The sequence below is a fragment of the Candoia aspera genome, chromosome 1 (genome assembly GCF_035149785.1).
Source record: "Candoia aspera isolate rCanAsp1 chromosome 1, rCanAsp1.hap2, whole genome shotgun sequence".
In the NCBI taxonomy this organism is placed as follows: Eukaryota; Metazoa; Chordata; class Lepidosauria; order Squamata; family Boidae; genus Candoia; species Candoia aspera.
This window is the reverse complement of record NC_086153.1, coordinates 324,517,553-324,539,676: the sequence shown is the minus strand read 5'-3', so window position 1 is coordinate 324,539,676 and position 22,124 is coordinate 324,517,553. Positions and strand designations below refer to the sequence as shown.

The following is a 22,124-nucleotide window of genomic DNA, read 5'->3' as shown; positions in this document are numbered from 1 at the left end:
CCAGCTGCCCCTGCCACCGCACCTGCCACACAACATGCCACTACTGTACTGGCCATGGCCTTTCGCAACAGTGCAGCCAGGGCTTCCCTTGCACCCCACCCAGGTTCTCCATTTGTGCACCAGCCAGGGCCTTCTTTCAGGAAAGAAGACCCAGATAGAAAGGTGCTTCTTTCACGCTGGCACAGCTGGAGCCTTCTTTCACATGCAGGGATTCTTTTGGGAAAGAAGGCTCTGGGCAGGGTGCAAGAGGAGGCCCTGGGCGAAGCGCAAATGGAGGCCCTGGGCAGCACAGAAAAAAAGGCCTGGCTGCACTGGTGTGAAAGAAGGCTCTGGCCAGTACAGTTGTGGTGCATGGTGTGGCAGCAGGCAGGGCCGGGCGATAGGGGCAGCTGGCTGCAGCAGATAGGCAGACAGCCAAAAGATGGTCATAAATGTAGGTGGGCCCAAGTTGGCCCAAATTTTGTTCATATGACTGTGGGGGCACTGCAATGGCCAGAACTCTTTATCTGCTATTACGGTATAAAAGCTTTAAAAAAAAGCTGCTTAACATAAAATACCGCTGGTTCAACAGCTGTGGGTGCAGTATATAGAGGTACCTGAAAGACAGTATTGTTAGCGTACCAGCTTTACACAATTTAATGCTATGATTGAGTATGGTGTGCAGTTCTGGTCATTGCATTACAAAAGGAATATTGTTTTGCTGGCAAAGGTCCTGAAGAGTTCCACAGATTATAACAAAATGTTCAAGGAAAGATTGCAAAGTTTGCTTTTTTAACTTTAGAAAAACATGCATAGGGATGGTTGTGAATTAAAGTCCACATGCTATGGATAGAGAAGAGAGCATGATGTTTTTATCTTGTAATGCTAACATTTGGGGATAGGTGACTTGGAACAGATTCAGGAAAGTGTGAACAGAGATAGCTGTTTTTTTCAAAGCAGTAAGCCTGGGATCACCCAACAATATAGACTGGTAGTAAATATAAAATTATCAAAAATAAACTGCTTAAATCAGTATACAGGACCAAAGATATACAGTAGTAAAGGTCATTAAATTATATGAAAAAGAAGAAATATGTTTATAGTAGATAGACAGTTAATCTTTATCCTGTTTGTTTTTAGTGTTTGCTAACTCCAGAGATGTACACTGATACTAAATGGTCCTCTTGAAGTAGGGTGGGGGCAATACATTAATGCCGAGCTTAAAATTTATGTGTGAGATGTGGGGCTTAATTGTGGCCTAATAATTCAATGATGAGCTTGTAAAATCTAAGATGAGAAAATATTGCAAGTTGTTCTTAACAATCAAGCTATTAAGAATAACTTGCAACATACTTAATTTCTTAGTCCAAGAGACTAACCAGAACTTTTGTTGTTGTGATGACATCTGATGGAAGTATCACAATATTGTAGTTTATTGATTTCATCCCAGTTGTCAAAGTTTTCTTATCTGTGCTGGCTGTACATCTAGAATCCATTTAAGGATTGATGTAGAGATAAATCTTATAAATTAATACATGATCTGTAAGTAAAGATCTAAATCAACACTTTTGAAGGAAGTATCAGAAGTGATTGAAAGCTTTACAAATACAGGCTTTTGTCACCATTTTTAAAGGAAATTCTCCAAAAATATTGGTGATAATTTGTTCACTTTGTACCCAAGGTAGAATCTCTTGTTTTTATTTTCAGTTTTGTATGAAAGAAATAGTGCGGTGTAATGTTATTTGCAGTGTTGTTCAGGGTCAGGGTGAATCTTGCCCATACTACTTATTTACTTATTATTTTATTTTATGTTATTTAAATGTATATGCTGCCCAACTCCAAAGGACTCTGAGCAGTTCACAACAACAAGAAAAAATACAATAATAGACAAAAATGAAGAATAAAATATGGCAAGGATGACAAAAAAAATGGGCAGGAACAAAAAACAAACTGACACAATCCAAAGGGAGTATCACTCACCCTCCCCAAAGGCCTGGGTGAAGAGCCAGGTCTTCAAGGCCCTTTGAAACACTGGCAGGGTAGGGGCATCCAGATCTAAGGGGGAACCTCATTCCAGAGAGTGGATACAGAGAAAGCACACTTCCAGTAGGATGGACTGGCATGTTTAATCAGAGGAACCTGGAACATGCCAGTCCTGCCAGATTGAATTGGCTATCCCGATGCTATGGGAGACAGGCAGTCCCTCAAGTAACCAGGCCCTATGCCATGTACAGCTTTACAGGTAACAACCAACATCTTGAATCACACATAGGAGCAAACTGGCAACCAGTGAAGTTCATGAAAAAGAGGTATTACATGGGTATACCGAGGCTTGCCTGTGCCACTGCATCCTGGACCAGTTGCAGCTTCTGGGTCGTCTTCAAGGGCAGCAGTTTTCCTTAGCTCATGCCCTCCATTCTTGGAAGGATGATTACTTCATCAGTGAATGCCCTCCCCTAGACTATTAGGCAGAGTCAAACCTTTAAAAGTCATACTCTTCGTTCAGAGTCAGACTTCTTCATCTCCTATAACAAGCACCTTGTTTTTGGAGGAGGGGTCTTCCAGTGTCGTTTAGTGAAAGGAAAATAATTAAGCCAGTTCTCTGTCCAGATCTTTCTTGGCTAGCAAGAAATGTTCCAGTTTGCTTCACTTTCAGTGCTTTACTGTTCTGATTTTCCTCGTTGTCTGGGCTGGAAACAGTTAACCCAGTTAACAATTAAGTTATTCCATGAGAATTCTAGCAAGGGCTCTACTTTCAGATGAGAAACCAATTTTAGGGTGGCAAAACCATTGTTCTCTTTCTATGTAAACAGTTGGAAGCCTGCCTGTTTTGTGAAGAAGGAGTAGATTGAATCTGTTCCCTGTATGGTAACTGTCAGCCCTTTATATGCTTGCTTTATGATCCTTTTTAAAAATTCAAACTCCTATTGGTATATTTTTCATAGTAGCATACAATATTTCATTTAACTGTATAAATCATTTAAATAAATATCATATTGAAATATACTCCAGGAAAATTGGGAAAACAAAAGAAATGAGAACAAGAGGGGGGAAAATGTAAAAGCAGCAGCAAAGTTCTTGTACCATTAGGGAGATAAGCATATTAGATAAAAAATGCAGGAACATTAGTGGCTAGAATCTGGGAGCAAACAGAGAAAACATTTTTCAGAGAAAGACACGTTTCCTCTGTCAGCTCCCAGATTCCATAATGAGATGGAAAATTAGTCTTCAGTACAACCTACTATATTATTCACTTTGGCACAATTCACCCTCCTGTTTCCAATTGTCTCACTAATTTCTTGGCTATCTTTTCAGACCTTGGACAATGGAAAGTTGGTAAACTACCAGAGATTTTGCAGCATGATTGCTAAAGATGGGGGGCATTTACTTCTTAGTTGTTTCCTGTGATCCTAACAGCTAGGAAACCAAAATTCAAAGTTAACATCTTATCTTAGAACTTCTGAGATTCATATATTTTCATGTGAGATCTCTCTAATCTCACAAGATTCAGCTATCTTATGAGACTATGTGGCCAGAAGAAGCCATAGCCTGAAAAGATTATTCAGCCATGGTCTTGGGCAAACTTCCCCAATGTGACATTGTCAGCCATTTGGGGAGTATACCTTAAGGATGCCAGGTTAGCCCTAAAGTAACTTTTCCCACTCTGGTTATATGAGGTCGGGGCTCTTGACTCATGAAGTATTTTCTGTGATGATCTCTAAAGCCAGACATAAATTATTTTTAAGGCATTTTCCTCATTGCTGAACCTCTTTTGAACAGAAAGCTGTTATCACATAAACATGTTGTTCCACAGTGAAGAATATTTTCTCATTTAAAATTGAAAGTAGTATTACTTACCCGCCCACCCAATTACATGTAGAGGACACAAGAGTAACCTGCCTTCAGAGAATTCTGCCCCTTTATTTCTGCATTGATTGTTCTTCTGGGCCTAGAGCAGAAACTTGTACAAGGATTCTTATATGCAACCTCCTCTGTTTGAAGGATAATCTGCTGCACAGAATTCTATCTTGCCAACCACAGCAACTGGAAAAATGTATACCATAACTTATCACCAGCAGTCATTGTTGACTGGAAGGAGATGATAGAACAGCCATATAACAAGCATTTCTCTCTGAGGGAGTGCATTGGATCTGCATTAGTGGTTACAGTTTTCATTATATTGTATAATTTCCATTTGGAAATTATGAAAATCTGAGTAGTGACTACTGAGCACTGATAGGAGGTAGTCACTTGTGTACAGAAAGCTTTCCCCTGGTGCTGCTAATTAGTTGCAGTTACCATCTTCTCTGACCACTCAGAGGTTTGGACAAAATTAGAATACATCAAAATCATCCCAAGTCTTGCTTTATGTGTTCAGTTGAGTCCAGTAAATGTACCACCACATCTAGTTCTCAGTAACTTATTTATTTTAAGATTTTGTTTTTGTTTTGGGTTCAAACAGAGACATCCATACTGATGCTCAGTTTTGTCACATTTTGTCTTTCAAGTGAGCTTGACTCCCTGTTTGAATGCCAGCTGACCTTGGTGGTGCTTATTGTTCTCCTGTTTCTTAGGTGGGGCACAGCAGCTTCCTCTTGATCCCTAACTTGCCACTTGTGAGATACCTCAGCATTCATTCACCTTGTGATGTCCCTTCCTACACTGAACAGCACTGGCATCTTCCTGTGGGGGTAAGGTAAGTCCATCAAACTACAGCACACTAATCTTCAGGGGTTTTACTTTTTTCAATATTCTCGTTGAATAGCTTGGACGCTATAAAATGAGTATTGAAAGCTTCACATTGGATGTGCATTTACCAACACAGGGAAACTCCAGTGCTGTTCAGGAATGGAAGTCTTGTTCTAGATAATGCATGTTGGGAATTTCCTGTCTTTCTTTCAAGAGTTGGAAAGCCACCAGTGGCCTTTTGCTTTGTTCCCTTCTTCTTAGCCATCTCTTTAGGCTACCTAATATCCTAAGCCTATGTTAAAGAGTTGTGCTTTATAGGTGTCCCAGTAAAATTGCTGACTGACATAGCTGTGATTTCACAGGTGCTGGATGAGTCCATTTATTTTCATCCTGCATACCTATTGTTTTTCTGCTCTTTAAACTGAATCTTACTTGTATCTATAAGCATTCCAAGGATATGTATGTATGTATGTATTTATGCGGTTTCCCATAAAGTCAGCGTTTCTCTGTTTTGCTAGCATTTATCTGTAGTATTTTTGTTCTGTTTCCTGTGTTCAATAGTTTTTAGGATAGTGCCCTATAAAATTCAATGACGAACCTTTTCAAAAGTTCACTTTGAAGCTCGGTGTTTTTGCTTTTAGTTATCAACTACCTCCCTCCCTTCTCCCTCCATTCTCTGTTCAAATGGAGAGGATCTAAGGAGAATGCAGAGGCGTCAGGGGTTAAGCGCAAGTGGTCTGAAGGTACAGTAAGCACAGATTTGTATTCTTGTCTTCTCCTTGTGCAGGAAGCTTTACACTGTAGCTAGCACTGTAGTGTGTTTAGATAACCAAATGCTTTCCCCTCTGCCCAGTTTTGCTATTTCCTGATTCCAGAGCAGAAAAAAAGGGAAGAGGCATTGTGGATCTTAGTGAGGCCATCAGTATTTTGTTTCTTACAGAGAAAATTAGACCCTGGCAGTGTTCTAACAAAGCATACTAGCAAGTCATTAAAATTCTAAAACGTTTCGAACATTATTTACTTAGCATAAAAATTGGTCTGTGTCCATGGAATGCCCTCCACTTTTACAGTAGGGCAAGAATTTTTATAAATCCTATCTAGATAATGGCCTGCTTAATAGTTGTTTAATCAAAGATTGATATGAATCATATTTAAATGGCTGTTCAGCTGTAAAGCTCATTGGATAGCTTTTATGAAATTGCTTTGATTAAACCTAACAAGCCTAACAATTTATAAAATATTGAACTGGATTAACGTGAGAGATTTAGAAAGTGAGGAGGAAGAGAAAAGGGTATTGGGTCAGACGTTTTGCCCCTAGATATCATAGAAATAAGTTCATTGCTCTTCTTCGCTCACTTGCGTTTTTATCAGAGTTGTCATTAATAAAACAGTGCTCTAATTCTCAAAGCATGAAGAAAATTCTCAAAGCATGAAGAAAATAATAGAATAAGTAGGAAAAATGATTTATCCTATTTTCTCCATGGACTGATAAGAAAATAATTACTGTTTAAACAACCATAAGTTTTTTCTGTCTTGATACCTATCACAGATCCAATAAAACAACATTTGGAAACATTTGTTTGGGCTTGTTCTAATGATGGATGGACATTCTTGCAAAAGGCCTCAATTGCTTGGCAGCTTTCTGATTCTTTGCACCTATTTTAGTCATAAAAAAAAATCAGAGCTGTGCTGAATGCACATATTTAGCCTCAGAAATAATTTCTGAAAATCTACTTCTAGGTGTGGACTTAATCATCTCACTGTTGATCAGCCACATTAGTATGTGTGTCTGTGTGTGTGTGTGTGTGTAGCCTGCCTTTATTTTGTACAACTCAAGGTAAAAGTTGGTAAGTTAATGATCTGTAGGGTAATTCTATATCTCTGAGGAAGCCCTTGGTTGATCGTAATGAAATTAGAATGTTTAACTGATGACATTTAATCTTTAAGAGGTAAAGGTCAAAGATTTTTACTATGTAGGCTAAATGTACTTTTGGAAGAAGTGCATTTTTTAAAAAAGGCTCCAACAGAGGTTGGATATGGAAGTATAAATCTATTAACAGGGAAAGTTGCACACTGTTAGGCCACTTCATATGTTCTCCTTCCAAATCTCCTCCTCCTTAGAAAGAATAAAGACAAAACAGGTCAGGTTCAGCCTGATTATGTAACATCTAGTTTGCCACATCATAAAGTATTATCTTGCTGTTTGCCATCTAGTAGCATGTATGTGAGATTGCTAAAAAAAATGTGTACCTTTTCAAGCAGCGTCTTCTTTTGCTCCAAAAACCATTCACGTGTATCTCTTGTCTCTTCAACAGAAGTGTCATCTTGTTCATGTCTGTTCTGTCATGGGAATCTTTTAGTAGTACATAAATATTGTACTATTGTACTAGACTTTGAGAAGTGCAGGCAGCTAACATTTCTTTAGGGAGCAGCAGAGGGAGAAGTATCTGACCAAACATTCCCCTATTCTAAATAGTGAATGCGTGCTACACAGAACTAAGTGGTAAATATTTTTATGTAAACTGAATAATCTCATCTCCAGTTAAATCCAGGAAGTATATACACTACGCACTCCCCATTTACCTGTTCAGGTGAAAATTGCATAGCTGGAAGTGCACAGTGTTAACTCATAACAAATTATTAAAATCAAAGTAAGCATAGTTAAAGTGTGATACTTACACATGGTATTAAGTGATGAAAATAGAATATAGAGCCTGTAGGGAGAGAGACTAAAATCCATGATTACCAGAGGTTTTACACACAGGTTTCTGAGCTTTTAGCAAAGATGGATCAACCTTACTGGACCTAGTTGTCTTTTTAGAACTTTACTGGCTACAAATGTGTGTCCCTTAAAATATTTTCAAACTGTTTTCATTATTCACAATATGATATTTGGGTAGCATGCCAATATGTAGAATATATACAGGCCTATACAGTTACCGCAACAATGGATGCGAACATTGGAACAGTCAGGCTTGCTTGCTTGCTTGCTTATTGATTTATTTGTTTGTTTGTTTATTTATTTATTTCCCCACCTTTTTATTTTTATAAATAACATATGGTGCAAGACCGAACAGCATTTTGTTCTGTCTTCAGGGTTGCCATGAGTTGTAAATGACTCAACGGCAACTAACAACAACAACAGTCCTTGTTTTTGTGTTTCCTTCGCCCTGTTTTTGCTCTGCCTAGTTCTGGAAGAGGTACAGCTCCTGCTTTTTTAATTAAAGGCCATCCTTTTTTTGCTACAGCTGTTCATAGTTTGAAGCTGAGTCGCAACCATGTGGACTGGCACAGTGTCGATGAGGTATATCTGTACAGTGATGCAACAACTTCAAAAATTGCAAGAACAGTCTCTCAGAAGCTAGGTTTTTCTAAAGGTAAAACTAATTAGAGTTTTGTGTGTATTGTCAAAATATCCTTGCTAAATATATAAATTCCTCAAGTAGTTTGTATGTTTCTGTGAAGAATGTGAAAACTGAACTGGTTATTTTTTCTGAATTGTACTTAATAGTGAATGCATGCTACTCAGAAAGGCAACTATAAAATTAGCTCTCTGACTTAAAATGGTACAATAGTCTTTTTGTTTCTGCTAAACCTACTAAATGTTTGTGATAAAGCGATGTTTTTCAACTGTAACATAACTGGCCTTCCCAAGATATTTTGGCCACCTGAAATCTAAGACAAAGAAACCGATATTTTGATTTGTAATATTATTTATTCATAGCAGCTATAGTTCATCTTTTTTTTTTTTTTTTGTAATCCAAAGGCTTACATGGGTTTCCCCTTTATTTTATCTTCACAAAAACTCTTAAGTAGGGTAAGCTGAGATAAACTAACTGGCATAAACTCACCTAGTGAGCTTTAGGGCTTGGCTTGAACCTGGATTTCCCAGTCTTAATAGGACACTAAACCTCATTAGTATTTCATTATATACGAATGTCTGCTCTTGATGTTTAGTGTCATTGCAGGGTTAAAATCAACCTTGCTATTAAATCTACTCCACTCAAATTATCAGCCCTTCTTCCTGTGATATACATATGCATCCTGTGTATGTATGTGTGTCAGTATGCATTGCAATGTATTTCACATTTAAAGTGAATGAGGAAAAAAAGCTTAAAGAAACATCTCTGCTTGGTCGCTTGGAAGATGGTTTTGTCCTGATTACCAGGAAACACACTGAGGCGAGGACTTGGTCTCTAATATTTATTAGTAGTACTTAACAAGAATCCTAACAAACTGAGAAAGCGTGGGAAAACCCAGCCATATAAACCCCAAAGGTTAAGGCGGTCCCGATCTGTGTCTCTTTGAATGGCTGAACAGTTCCTCAGTGCTACGCATGCGCTTGACAGTCTGGGTGAGAGCCCCCTGCTCGCCATCCTTACTCATGACAGGTTTTGTGCAAAATAGTTGGCTTTTCCAGACAGCATTAAGTGATGCCAATTGCATTCTGCAGCTTCAAGTAGTGGGACCAGACTTCATAGAGGCTATGTTGAAGAAGCTACAGTAGAAGACAAACCTTCTCCAACAACTCATATTGTATTTGTTGTGCATGGCATTGGACAGAAAATGGATCAAGGAAGGATAATAAAGAATACTGCCATGTAAGTCCTTCGTTTCTTTTTTGCAACTTGTAATTTTAACTTACTTAGGATAGAAAGAATGCTACAAAAAATATAAATGTTAATTCTCATATGTATTTAAGATCCGGGTAAGGAATTCTATGTGCTATTTAATTAGGCCACAAAAACTCTGTTTTTGTACTGATTTTAAATTGAAATGTTTTACAGTTCATGTTAAATTCTTTTACTGAATTTTTCATTATTTGTCAGCTACCAGATGAACATGATACAGGTTATAAATGGTATTCAGAAAAGTTGACCAGTGTCTGGCTCTGATCTAGACCTTTGAATACTACAGAAATCTTTGCTTCTTAAAAGTGAGATAAGTCAGACTTTGATAAGAGTTAGCATAAGATTTCATTCAGGATTCAATCGGTTTTGAATGGTGTCTATGGCTAAGCAAAATTTTGGCCATTAAAACATGCCCAGTCTCAAAAGTTTCAAGGACCAACAGCCAGCCCTAGATCAATGGAGGCATACTAAATTTCTCTGATTCTTCATTTCCTAAGGCTGGAAAAAAGAAACCAATTTTTTTTTCTGAAGGCCTCATTCCCTCAGGAATAATCTATTGGAGGCCCTATGAGATAGCAGAACCAGAACCAAAAATGAGTTAAAGCAAATAGGGCAGTAACAGAGCCAATAGTTGGTGGGCTTACCCAGATTGGTGGTCACATATGGACCTGGGGCTATAGGTTGTGCACTATACTAAATGTCCATCTACCTGCCAGACACAGAAACAGAGCTGCTAAGGGAAGATGGGCAAGCTTTCTCTTTGTGTCTGCCAGGAATTGGAACTCCAATAACCTAACATGTACTAAGACAGAGAAATAATCTTAAAGCCCTTTCTTTCCTGAAGTATCCTTCATTTCTTCCAACCAGTTTTTCCAGTTGGGAAAGAAACTGGGTAAAAGAGGATGCAAGGACAGTACTTTTCCAAAGATTCTGGGTTGTCTTCAGTCCAGCACTCTGCCCCCTCCCCAGGTTTTCTCTTATGGACATAAAAAGCACTGCTGGGTGCTACTGCCAGAAGATACTTCATTAACTTCTGGAAACATGTCATGTCCAAATTAAGCCATATCAGTAACTCAGGTGTTCGTGGGAGAGAAGAATTAATTGATATACTGACATCTAACTTCTCAGTGTTACTGGTTCTGCTTCTTACTTTCATCCTCTGCAAGGATGTTATGCAAGGATGGTCCCATCTTTTAGAGACGTCATCCAATATGAGGTACAGATTTTCAGAATTTAATGTAATGACAAAGAGAGAAAATGCTGTTTTTAGGAGTTATGATTTTCATTTGCATTATTATAAGAGTGGTAATTAATTGTCATAACAGTGAATTATAAAACTGTAGGCAACATTATTTTAACTGAAATACAAGCTTTGGAAAATAATTTTTAATTATCAAGAAAAAAATTATGACTCTGTAAGTAGAGGATGATGTGAAAGGGACCCATATTAGAAACGCATAAAACTTTCTGGATATTTATGTAGTTATTTATTACGGTACTTATTTATCAATCTATATGCCACTTTAATATAAAGCAAAGTGCCCTATATATTAGGATTAAAAATAGCAGGATAAAAATAAGAAAAACCAAACAATAATAAATATAAGGCACCAAGGAATGAAACTAAATCATAATTGAAGACCATAATCACTATCATGCAACAAATTACCTCACCTTATCCCAGGGCCTGCTGAAAAAGCCAAGCTTTGTGAAAGCACAGCAGAGTTGGGGCCATACAGATCTCAGGAAGAATGCTATTCCACAGGATAGGTGCAGCTATAAAGCATCTCCTAAGTCCCACAAGATGACAGTACTTTACATCTGGGACCTGGAGCATGTCAATTTACTGGTCAAGCAAAAACAATGGGAGTAAGGTGGTTCTTAAGATAACGAGGTCCCAAGGATATCCTTTATTGGATAGCATTGGGTAAGATAATTTCCTATAAATCTCTACTTTGCACTTATTGTTATTAATGAGAAGTACTCTTGAATAGGGTTGGTTATTTTTCAGTCTAACATTTGCTCTTTATTAAATTTTCTAGGATGCGGGACACTGCAAGAAAAATTGAAGACAAATATTTTAGCAACCTTGCAACACATGTTGAGTTCTTGCCAGTAGAATGGAGATCTAAACTTACACTTGATGGAGGTATTTCTTTCTTTCTTTTTTTTTACCTGATGATGTTGGTGATACTTGGAGAGTAGCATTCTTTATATTTCCTCTAGCACTGAATTTCAGTTGTTCAGTTATCTAGCAAGAGATATGTGCATGCAGATAGTCCTCGACTTACAACCACAATCAGGATTAGAATTTCCATTGTAAGATGCTGCAGTCATAAGTCGAGTCACCACGGGATTGGACCCAATTTTACGACCATTTTATGGTGGTCATTAAAAGAATTGCAGGTTGTTAAGTGAATCCAGCTTCCCCAATGGACACTTTTTTGCCGGAAAATGGCATAAAACGTCACAAAATGCAATCACATTACCGCAGGACTCTGCAACTGGTCATAAATGCGATCATGTGATCGCAGGGGGTGTGATGTTTTGCAATGCTCAGAAGTGCTTTACAGGCCATAAAGCACCCATTCCAAGGCCGTCGTAACTTTGGACTGTCGTTAAATGAACGGTTGTAAGTCAAGGACTACCTGTATTGTAAATGTTTCTGTGATACTATCTGCTCACTTTCATTTAGGGTTGTTCTTAGGTTTGTTGGCTCTAAACTTAATTCCAAACATCCTTCAGCTCCCTAAGCTGATATTGAAGGAAAACATTGGTAGTGATGGACAAGCAAATTATTACAACACTCGAGCAATTTCCTTAGTTATGGGTTTAGATGTTCTGAAATGTTGATTTTGAACCATATCAGGTTTTATCACACCGATCAAATAGCTGGCTCTCCTTTTTTTCCTTTTAGACACTGTTGACTCTATTACTCCAGATAAAGTTCGTGGACTAAGGGATATGCTTAACAGCAGTGCAATGGACATAATGTATTACACAAGTCCCCTCTATAGAGATGAGGTATGTGTTCTTCAGTGTTTTATTTAAAGTGTGGACAAATAATGGGTCAGCAAAAACTGGATTTTGTCAGTTAACCATGCTTCTTTTTTCTGTCATCTTGAAGAGAGGTCTGGCCACTGAAGTTCCATTGTACAGGAACAAAATAAAGATCTGCTTGTCTTCTGTTTCTGTTTAATAGCCAGGTGCAACCTGCTTATCACACTCCTTAGTAGTAAAAGGGCAGATGTTCTATATCTCATATTTTTAAAATTTTGTTTTGAGCATGGATGAACTAAATGGCAACTGAGTATTAGGTGGTAAGAACAATATTGAGAGAAATTCAAATAAAATGTCAGGTAGGACAGATTATCTTTGAAACAGATTGGCATGATTATATCATTTGCAATGTGATATTAAAGACAACTGTACACATGATATTGCAATCCTGCAGGGGATAAATATGCAAATGATGTCTTGGGTTGAACAATTCTCAGGGAATTCTCTAATCAGGAAGGAAAGGTGAAGGTATAGAACTGACCTTATAGTTTCTCTGGTTTGCTTTTTAACCTCATGATAACCAGGCTTCAGGTTAACAGAAGGACCCTAAAAGGGGATTATTCTTGTTTTGGACATTCAGTACCTTAGTGCCAAACAAGAAACAGAAGAGAGGCTGTCTAGAAAAGAAGCAATTGCACAGGGCATCTCCGCACTCATCACTTATTTATAGGGTCAGTAACTTTTTCAGGCACTGTGTGCCAAGAAATAAAATTACGGCGTCAGTGGGGATGTTGGAGATATTTTGGCGCTCGTGATTTGCTAACCCCGACCTAACAAATATCAGCTCATAGTCCCTCATTTACCAACCAAAAGGCAAGAGAGAAGTATAGTAAGTTATGCTGGGAAAGTGGGTTGTAATAATAGCTAACTTTGTCATCCTGTTTGAGTGTCCCTTCCATAGTTGTATTAACATTCATGCATTGCTTGCTTGGCAGCCATGTATATTTATTCTGCATTTATTTTATATTTTAACTGTTTTAATTGTAATTGTTTTAATTGTTTTATGGTTTTATTGTTGTAAGCTGCCCAGAGTCACTCGATGAGATGGGCGGCTATAGAAATCGGATGGATGGATGGATGGATGGATGGATAGAAAGAATCTAAGGCTGTGTGCAACGACAGCAGTTGAGTAGCCAGTACAGGCTTGATTCAGAGCATATGTGCCTTATGGGGTGGATTCATTAAATAAACCTCCCAAATATCACTTTCTTCTATCAATATTGGGGGAATGCGCCATTAATCATTGTAATACATCAACTGCTTATTAAAGGTAAACTTTTAAAGTCCATATTTATAATGTGATGGCTGTACAATTATCAAATATATCACCTGTCCTTCTCTAAATCAACATGTTTCATTTATATCAACCCTGTGAATTAGATGAGGCCAAAAACTGTTTGCCTTAGGCTGTTGTATTGTTGCAGTTAGATGTAGTTCTGGACACCCAGCATGCCATTAAATTATGGAATTAACTATTACAGATGCAGTAATGACAACAAGTTTGACTTGGAAGGGATTTAGTTATATTCGTAGAAAATAACTCTTATCAGTAGCTACTAGTCATGATTAATATTTATTTGTTGACTGACTGAACTTCTCGACCGCCCAACTTGTATACAACAACTCTGGGCGGTTTACAGTAATAAAAATATACCATTAAAAGTACAATGTACATATAAATATAAATATATATAAATATAATATAAATATAAAAACACAAATATAAAATATAAATACAAGATGGCAAATCAAGATCTTACTGTTGGCACCATCACAGTGCCGACCATCCCCGTGCATGGCTATTGCCCCTCCCACCCCAAGCCAGGTGGCATAACCAGGTTTTAACCCCTTCCTGAAGGCCAGGAGAGTGCGGGCCTGTCTTACCTCTGGTGGTAACTTATTCCAAAGGGCGGGTGCCACGGCAGAGAAGGCCCTCCTCCTGGACCCTGCCAATCGGCAATTCGTCATGGACAGGGTCTGTAGCATGACCTTTCTGCCTGACCAGGTGGGATGGGCTGATGTCACGGGGGTGAGGCGGTCCCTCAGGTAACCTGGCCCCATGCCATGTAGGGCTTTAAAGGTGATAGCCAACACCTTGAATTGGACCCGGAAACAAACTGGCACCCAATGTAGCTCGTGCAGCAATGGTGTTATATGTGCCCTCCTTGGAACTCCTAAGACTGCTCATGTGGCTACATTCTGAACCAGCTGTAGCTTCCAGATACTCTTCAAGGGTAGCCCCATGTAGAGCACATTATAGTAGTCTATACAGGAGATGACTAGGGCATGAGTGACTGACTGGAGGGACTCTCGATCCAGGAAAGGGCATAGCTGGCGCACAACATGAAGCTGCACAAAGGCTCCCCTGGCCACGGCTGCCACCTGCTCTTTGAGCAGGAGCCGTGAGTCTAGGAGAACCCCCAGGTTCCGCACCGGATCTGTCTGGGGCATTGCAACCCCATCTAGAGTCAAAGAGGATAAGTTCCCGGATACCAGATAATATACATTATTCCAATATTAGAGGTTGCATGAAATATTGTTTCACCAAGATACAAGAGAAGGAAAGGCTTCTTGCCTTCACACTGTACTTTAGGGTTACCGAGAGGCACTTGCCTGGCTACTGAGTGAACAAAAAGCTGAATATGATGCATTTTGTAGCCAGATTCAGCAGGACTTTTTGTATGCTCTATGACTGAACATAGAAGTAATCCCAACTTTAACTATCTTCTACAATGCACAGCTTACTGGGCATTGAAAAATAATTCTGTATTTTTTCTAATGGAATTCTCACTGATAATTTTCTAACACTTTCAGTATAAGCACAGCAGTTCTTCTGCTACTTGAATATGTTGAATTGCTATTTGATCTAGTAGGCATGGATTTACAGAAGTGAACCGAGGCACATAATTTGCAAATTATGAGATCACAGGGTTTACCCTACAAAGAATCAGTTTTTAGCTGCAGCAAAGAGCTGCAGTGCAGAAGTAGGAGATGTTTCTTTGAGGCAGTTGCTACATAATTTTCCCCTTTCAGTTGCTACAAACATTCTGGTGAGGGGATACATTCCCCCTCTATATTTTTGCATCAGGATACTCTATTCCCTCCATGAAGTCAGACTGGATGAGAGGGTAGTGATTACCCCAGCCAGAGAGTTTCCTTAAAGAATTAAAAACGTTCAAGGGTTTAAGAAGAGTATCCAGCAACTGGGATGAGGAATTTTATTGTAGGAGTCAGAGAGAAATGTGCTTTGTAAGCTACATAAAGGAAATTCAGTCAGATATTACAGTGTCAGCAGACATTTTAAAATTAAAAAAAAATATAGAGAGGAAACTATTTTTCATGAATGCACAAAAGAGGAACTCTAGCACTCAGGGTATTCTTCCACTGACATATACAACATGAGAAACAGACTAAATATTTATACAGCCAAAAGGTGCGCACAGCTTTTGGGGGCCAAAGATCTGCTCTTTAAATGGCATGATAGAGTCTGAATGCAAAAAGTAAACAGGGTCTGCCCAAAAACTGAATTTCACTTCATTGGAAAGGGTCAATCTAACATTTTTAATAAGAGATTTTCACAGCAATGACAGGCTGTAAAGCAGATCTCTAAACCATCAGATTCTTCTAATACACCATGCCCAAAAGTCACTGGATAAGAACCAAATCTACAGAAAGGAAGAATGGAAACACTCAAACTTTACTCTTAATATAAAGTCATAAAACGTAAAGACTTAAATGCAAGCTAAGTGTCATAAAGTGACAGAATGGCTCACATTCCTCAGTATGTAAATGTCTGGTATGAGTTCATTTGCATCAAAATATAGTAACAGATTTTACAACAGAAGTTGAAATCTAATATTCTTGAATAAAGAAATGTTAAATAAATCTTGAAGGTGGTTTGGATGTGTTAGTGTATTTTGCTAATTATCTAGACAGAACTTTTTTGTGTAACTTCATCAGAAAAAAATCTACAAGTAAAATAACAGCTACAATATTTCAATATCTACTTCTATCAAATTAAGTATATCACAAGAAGTCATTACTTTCTTTTTCTCATTTTGCATTTTTTTTCTTTTTTCATAGCCAGGCCATTTATTTCCTCTCATATCGTAAATCATATTTCAGGTTCCCCACTCCCAAAATTGGAACTCACACATTCATTAATCATTGTCTTTTGAAATGGACTATGCTGCTCACCAGAAACAGATCATAAATGTGCCTGACAAGTAGCTGGTTGTTCTGACCTTCTGAGATGGGGCTTATTTACTTATTTATTAATTTTTTACCCTGTCTTCATTTTTGTCAATTCAATGTTCCTACCTCCTATCTTCCCCACAACGATCCTGTGAGGTGTTGGGCGAAGAGAGAGTGACTGGCCCAGAGTCACCTTCCTAAGAGAGGACTAAAATGGTATCCCAATTTCTAGCCCAACACATTAGCTGCTATACCAAAGGGGGTTTGCTGCACGGGATACTCCTTCCTATATTTGTGCTGCTGGATCTGACTGCATCAAAGTAGAAGAGCCTGATGATACTTGCTGCCTCCAAGCAGATGTTCAGCACAGTTTAGTTGAATCCTCTTGCTGCAAATTACTTTCTCTCAATCTGTTCTGATTTGTTGATCATCTAAATAGCCTCTGGATCTTCCACCTGGAGACAGGCTGCTTGTGATTAATATATATATTGTTAAATATTTGGCATTTTAAGGGGTTACGCTGCAAGCATGATAATTTAAGTAGGAATTTTTCTGTTTCAACTTATTTAAAAGACTTTGCTCTTTGTTTACTAAATGGCAAAATTTGAAAGCTGAGTCACTCCACTGAATGTGGAGGCCAGAACTGGTTGCTCTTCGTAAGTTTTTCTGTCCATCCTGATTCGGCCATAAAATTTGCACTTAAGTATAAGCAGGAATGCAGAAGCTAACGAAGTGCAGAATATCTTTTAAAATGTGTTTTCTCTCTCTATGTTCCCTTCCCTGACACTTTTAAAACAGCTGGTAAAAGGCCTTCAGCAGGAGATGAATCGTTTGTACACACTTTTCTGTTCCCGGAATCCAGAGTTCACAGAAAAGGGTGGAAAGGTGTCTATTGTATCACATTCCTTAGGATGTGTGATTACATATGATATCATGACAGGATGGAATCCAGTCAGGCTCTATGAACACTTACTTGAGAAGGAATATGATGACCTTGAAAACACCTGGATGAGCTATGAAGAGCAGCATTTGCTAGAAGAGTTTTACTTAACCAAGAAACAGTAAGAAAATTTCCTTGAACTACTGAAAAGATAACTGGTGTGAAAAAAATGTCTGAGTAGATCCAGAGCCATTGTGAGAAAACAAGATAGTTTTGGTACATATGCAGCTCTTAGTTCAGCTCTGTCTTGGTAAAATAAATATTGAAAGCCATTTCTATCCATAACTGTTTATTTTTAGGCTGCATTGACAGGAGTAATGTAGCAATTCATGCAGCAGTTAGTGGTGCTTCAGTATACATCAAGGCCTTTTACAAAGGTTAGGGACATTTTTTAATGATCATTCAGTCCTTCACTAGGGGATGGACCAGATGGACCATGGGGAGAAGGATGATTTTTCTCTCCATTGTTTTCCCAAATAAAATATCTCCTCTTCCACTTTGCCCTCCAGGATGAAACATACAAATTTCTGAGCTCTGGAGGAAAAAACTCCAACAGATACTCATATTGTATATATGTCATTATACAATATGCATTCTCCTAAGTATTTTAGTCTTAATATACAAAGTTTGTCTTGAGAATACTTGTTTTGATAACGAGCACCATATACTCCATATACACATGGAATATAACAGAGCTTTTAAATAGAACAGATTGGGTGTTCTAATTAAAAGCATTCATGCAAGTGTTAATTTTTTCCTAGGTTGAGGGAGATAGAAGATAGATTGCATGGACTAAAGACATCAACTATAGCCAAAACACCTGCCTTAAAATTCAAGGTATGAATGGATAAGAAATGTCTTTTCTTTCTGATAGGTCACTTTTAGCAAGCTGTTCAACTTTTCTTCTTCTTCTTCTTCTTCTTCTTCGGCAAATTCCACTTTCAACTTAGATAAATCTACAAGTCTTTTTTCCATAAATAAAACATTTTAATTCAAATATTACTAGGAAATAGATTATTTTCAAACAAAAAAAGTACCATTGTCCTTATTATATAACAGGGGATCGAAGGAAGCAATCAAGAAGTGAAGGGTGTGGCACCCGTTGACCTGAGTCAAGCTATCAAGCTTCGTTTAGCTGGTGTTGGCTGCACTTCATGTATTGTTTTCAATGCGTGTTCACCCAGTAGGAGAGAAGCTGTACAAATTTGGGTAGTGCTTTTGCCTCCAGCCTTTTCTCTTTCTGCAACGTTAAAAGATAAACCACTGAGAATTGTGTGAATTTATCTTTTTTTTTTTCAATTCTCCCTTGACCTCAGTCCAGCTGGCAGTTCATATGGGTTTTTTTAATCATTTTTTTAAAAATCCAGTTTATAAAAAGGAATATGAGCTTAATAGGAAGCTGGCATCTATTACCATCAATTAATCAGTATATCTGCAAGTTGTGATCAGATTGTTTTGAACAAGTCACATCTCTGATATTGAATAGAGTTCAATAGCTGTAGCTTGATTTTATCAGAAGTTAAGGTACAACAATTATATTTGGTATCACACTTCTGGAGGATTCCTTCTTAGAAAAGAGAAGAAATTCCCTAGGGAAGGCAGGACATTTGATATAAAATTTAAACTCTGGGGTTTTAAGTTGTAGGAAATAAAATCCCTTTTTTAAAGAACTTAAATCACTATATCCTGGCATATAATACTTTTTTGGTTCATTCATTATCCCTAGGATCTTGGATAATAAAAAATTTTAAGATGCATTTGTTGTTTGTCTTCTGTCAGCCTTGCAAAGTAGTCCAGACATGCAGCATGCCCAGATGAACTAATTCTACTTTATTGCAAGGCTACATTAACAGAATCTTGCAAGTCTGAAAGTACAAATCTCCTCTGTTGCTTTTACAAACCCGAGAGACTAGGGAGGGTCCCTTCTGAGATGTTTGCCACGTCCCCATTCCTTTTGCGAGCTAAGCTCAGCGCCGCAACTAGGGTCTGTGTCACCTAGGGCAAACATGGATTCCGCACCCATTTTGGTGCCCTCCCCAGCACTCATTTTGGCGCCCCACCAGCGTGGCGCCTGGGGCACATGACCCGGTTGCCCCCCCCCCCCGTCCCCAGTTGCAGCCCTGGCTAAACTGCCTCTTGTCTGACTGTTTCCCTGGCTGCAGCTCTTTCCCCTGTCTCCCAAGGTCATTCCCACATACCATTACATCTTCCTTGATGTTTTTTGTTAGGGGAAAAAAACAGCTACATGGTATACTTCCTTAAGTTGCAGTTAAGCAGTTGTCACCAGCTTCTTAACTTCCCATATGGTCATAGCTAAGCAGATTTCTGTTCTTCTATGGAAACACACTGAAGAGTTATTTTTAAGCACCCAAGTTCCCCCAACCTTTCATGCAACATCTCTTTTAGTTGAAATGTCCTCAGGCAACCACGCTGTGGTATTTTTGTAACTTAGCTTCCTTTGGTTGTCATATGATGCAAAAAGATGATTGATCATTATTAAACTGTGGTTTTCCTCAATTTGTAATGTGCCTCTAGGCAATGAGATCACAGTTCTTCTTCCTTACCCCAAAGTCTCCCACTATAAGCTAGACCAGCTGCCTGTTACTCTGCCTGTTAATGTCAAATGAAATGTCTCCATAGGTGGAAAATTTCTTCTGTATGGGATCTCCATTAGCAGTGTTTTTGGCCTTGCGTGGCATCCGTCCAGGAAACAGTGGAAGTCAAGATCACATTCTACCCAGAACAATTTGTAAACGATTGCTAAACATTTTTCATCCAACAGATCCAGTGGTGAGTGTTAGTATAGTAGCAAGCTTTCACGGAACAGAGGCAACTCTATCATGAAACAAGATGAGGTGGCCCTCAGACAGCAAAATTTTGATGCCATTAAAAAAGGCAACAGGGTTCATTAGGCCATAGTATGTCAGGAAGTTTTTCAAAGGGAAAAAAGTTGGAAGGATTCCATGAATGGAATCCTGAAGGGAAAAACAATTCAAGAAGGTTGGGAAATTCTGAAAAATGAGATAATTAAGGCCCAAATACAAACAATACCAAAGAGAAAGAAAAATGGGAAACAGCTGATGAGACCAGTATGGTAGAATAAAGAACTTTCTGAGAAACTGAAAAACAAAAAGAAGATATTTAAAATGTGGAACAAAAAAAAAGGGAAAAAAAGGTTTAGCTGCACCATGGGGCAGAAGAGAAATGCAGGCCAAATAGGCAAGGAATTTGTGAGAGAACATCTAGCTTCTCTGAATAAATTCAAGTCTCTGGGACTGGATGGATTACATCCCAGGGTGCTAAAAGAACCTGGCAGATGTGATACCAGAGCTACTGACTGTAATATTTGAGAACTCTTGGAGTACAGGAAAAGTTCCAGAAGATTGGAAAAGAGATGTTGTTGTTCCAGTCTTACAAACAGTGAAAAAAAGTGGCCCAGAATACAACCCAATAAGCGTGACCTTAATATCTGGGAAAATCTTAGAAAAGATTTAGAAAAGAACACTTAGAAAGGAACAGAGTGATTACTAGAAGCCAGTATAGTTTGTTAAAAATAGCTTGTGCCAAACAAATTGTATTATTTTTTAACAAAGTGACTAGATTTGTAGACCAAGAGAATGTTGCGGATGTAGTGTACCTAGACTGTAGCAAAGCATTTGATAAACTGGGCCATAGCCATTTTTGATAAAATGGAACAATGTGGGATGGATGGCCTCACTGCTAGATAGATTCAGAGTTGATTGAATAGCTAGTGAAGGACTTGAAGATAACGGGCAAGGACTAAATCACACATATATAAACCTTTTTTGAAATTGAGTATCATAGGCTATGAAGTAATTGTCATAGCTAGCTTCTAGCTGGAACTTGACAGAAACGTTTTCCTTAATGCAATCATACAAAAGAATAGCATTTTTAAATTAAATTTTGCGAAGGCAAGTCCACAGTAATTAATTTAATTTTTAAAAATTATTTATTTACTATCCCGCCTTTATTATTTTTATAAATAACTCAAGGTGGCGAACATACCTAATACTCCTTCCTCCTCCTGTTTTTCCCACAACAACCACCCTGTGAGGTGGGTTGGGCTGAGAGAGTGTGATTGGCCCAAGGTCACCCAGCCGGCTTTTGTGCCTCAGGCGGGACTAGAACTCTCAGTCTCCTGGTTTCTAGCCCGTTGCCTTAACCACTAACATGTTATGTGTGTCTTGACCTTCAGTCTTTCTTCAAGGTCTCACTTTCATTTTTTTTCCTTTTCTTGGTCATGTGGGCATTATTTACCAAATTTGTATGCTGCCCAACTCCCAACAGCTCAAATTGGTTGAAAAATACGAAGAAATGTTCAAAGATCAGAAACATCAACTGCATGAACCAGATGTAGTGTACCATTAGAAAATGGAAGCAGCAGTTCTTTGGTTTTCACAGATGTGGGGTAGCTGTTTTTAAAATGTTTTAAAAAAAGTCTGTTCAGAAATTTACTTTATCTTTCATGTACTGGTGACCTTAGCAAGATGCTGGAAAGCAGAGATCACGATCTCCCATATATCACTGATGTTTCTTGGCCTTGTGCAAATGTGCCACATCAACACATGTTGCTTATTTTTAAACAATCTGTAGAACAAAGTAATTTAAAA

General features: G+C 38.3%; 2 protein-coding genes across 2 annotated transcripts in view; one reads left to right on the top strand and one right to left on the bottom strand.

Annotated features, from left to right (window-relative positions):
- PTGER2 (prostaglandin E receptor 2) overlaps nt 1-22,124 on the bottom strand; it is a 449,149-nt gene that overhangs the window by 47,251 nt on the left and 379,774 nt on the right. The gene's annotated exons all lie outside the window — the stretch shown is intronic.
- DDHD1 (DDHD domain containing 1) overlaps nt 1-22,124 on the top strand; it is a 40,478-nt gene that overhangs the window by 13,769 nt on the left and 4,585 nt on the right. Inside the window, exons 3-9 of the mRNA XM_063290540.1 lie at nt 7,917-8,045; nt 9,122-9,269; nt 11,342-11,448; nt 12,217-12,323; nt 17,352-17,614; nt 18,255-18,330; nt 20,134-20,283. Coding sequence (XP_063146610.1) covers nt 7,917-8,045; nt 9,122-9,269; nt 11,342-11,448; nt 12,217-12,323; nt 17,352-17,614; nt 18,255-18,330; nt 20,134-20,283 — 980 coding nt within the window. The remainder of the gene's footprint in view (nt 1-7,916; nt 8,046-9,121; nt 9,270-11,341; nt 11,449-12,216; nt 12,324-17,351; nt 17,615-18,254; nt 18,331-20,133; nt 20,284-22,124) is intronic.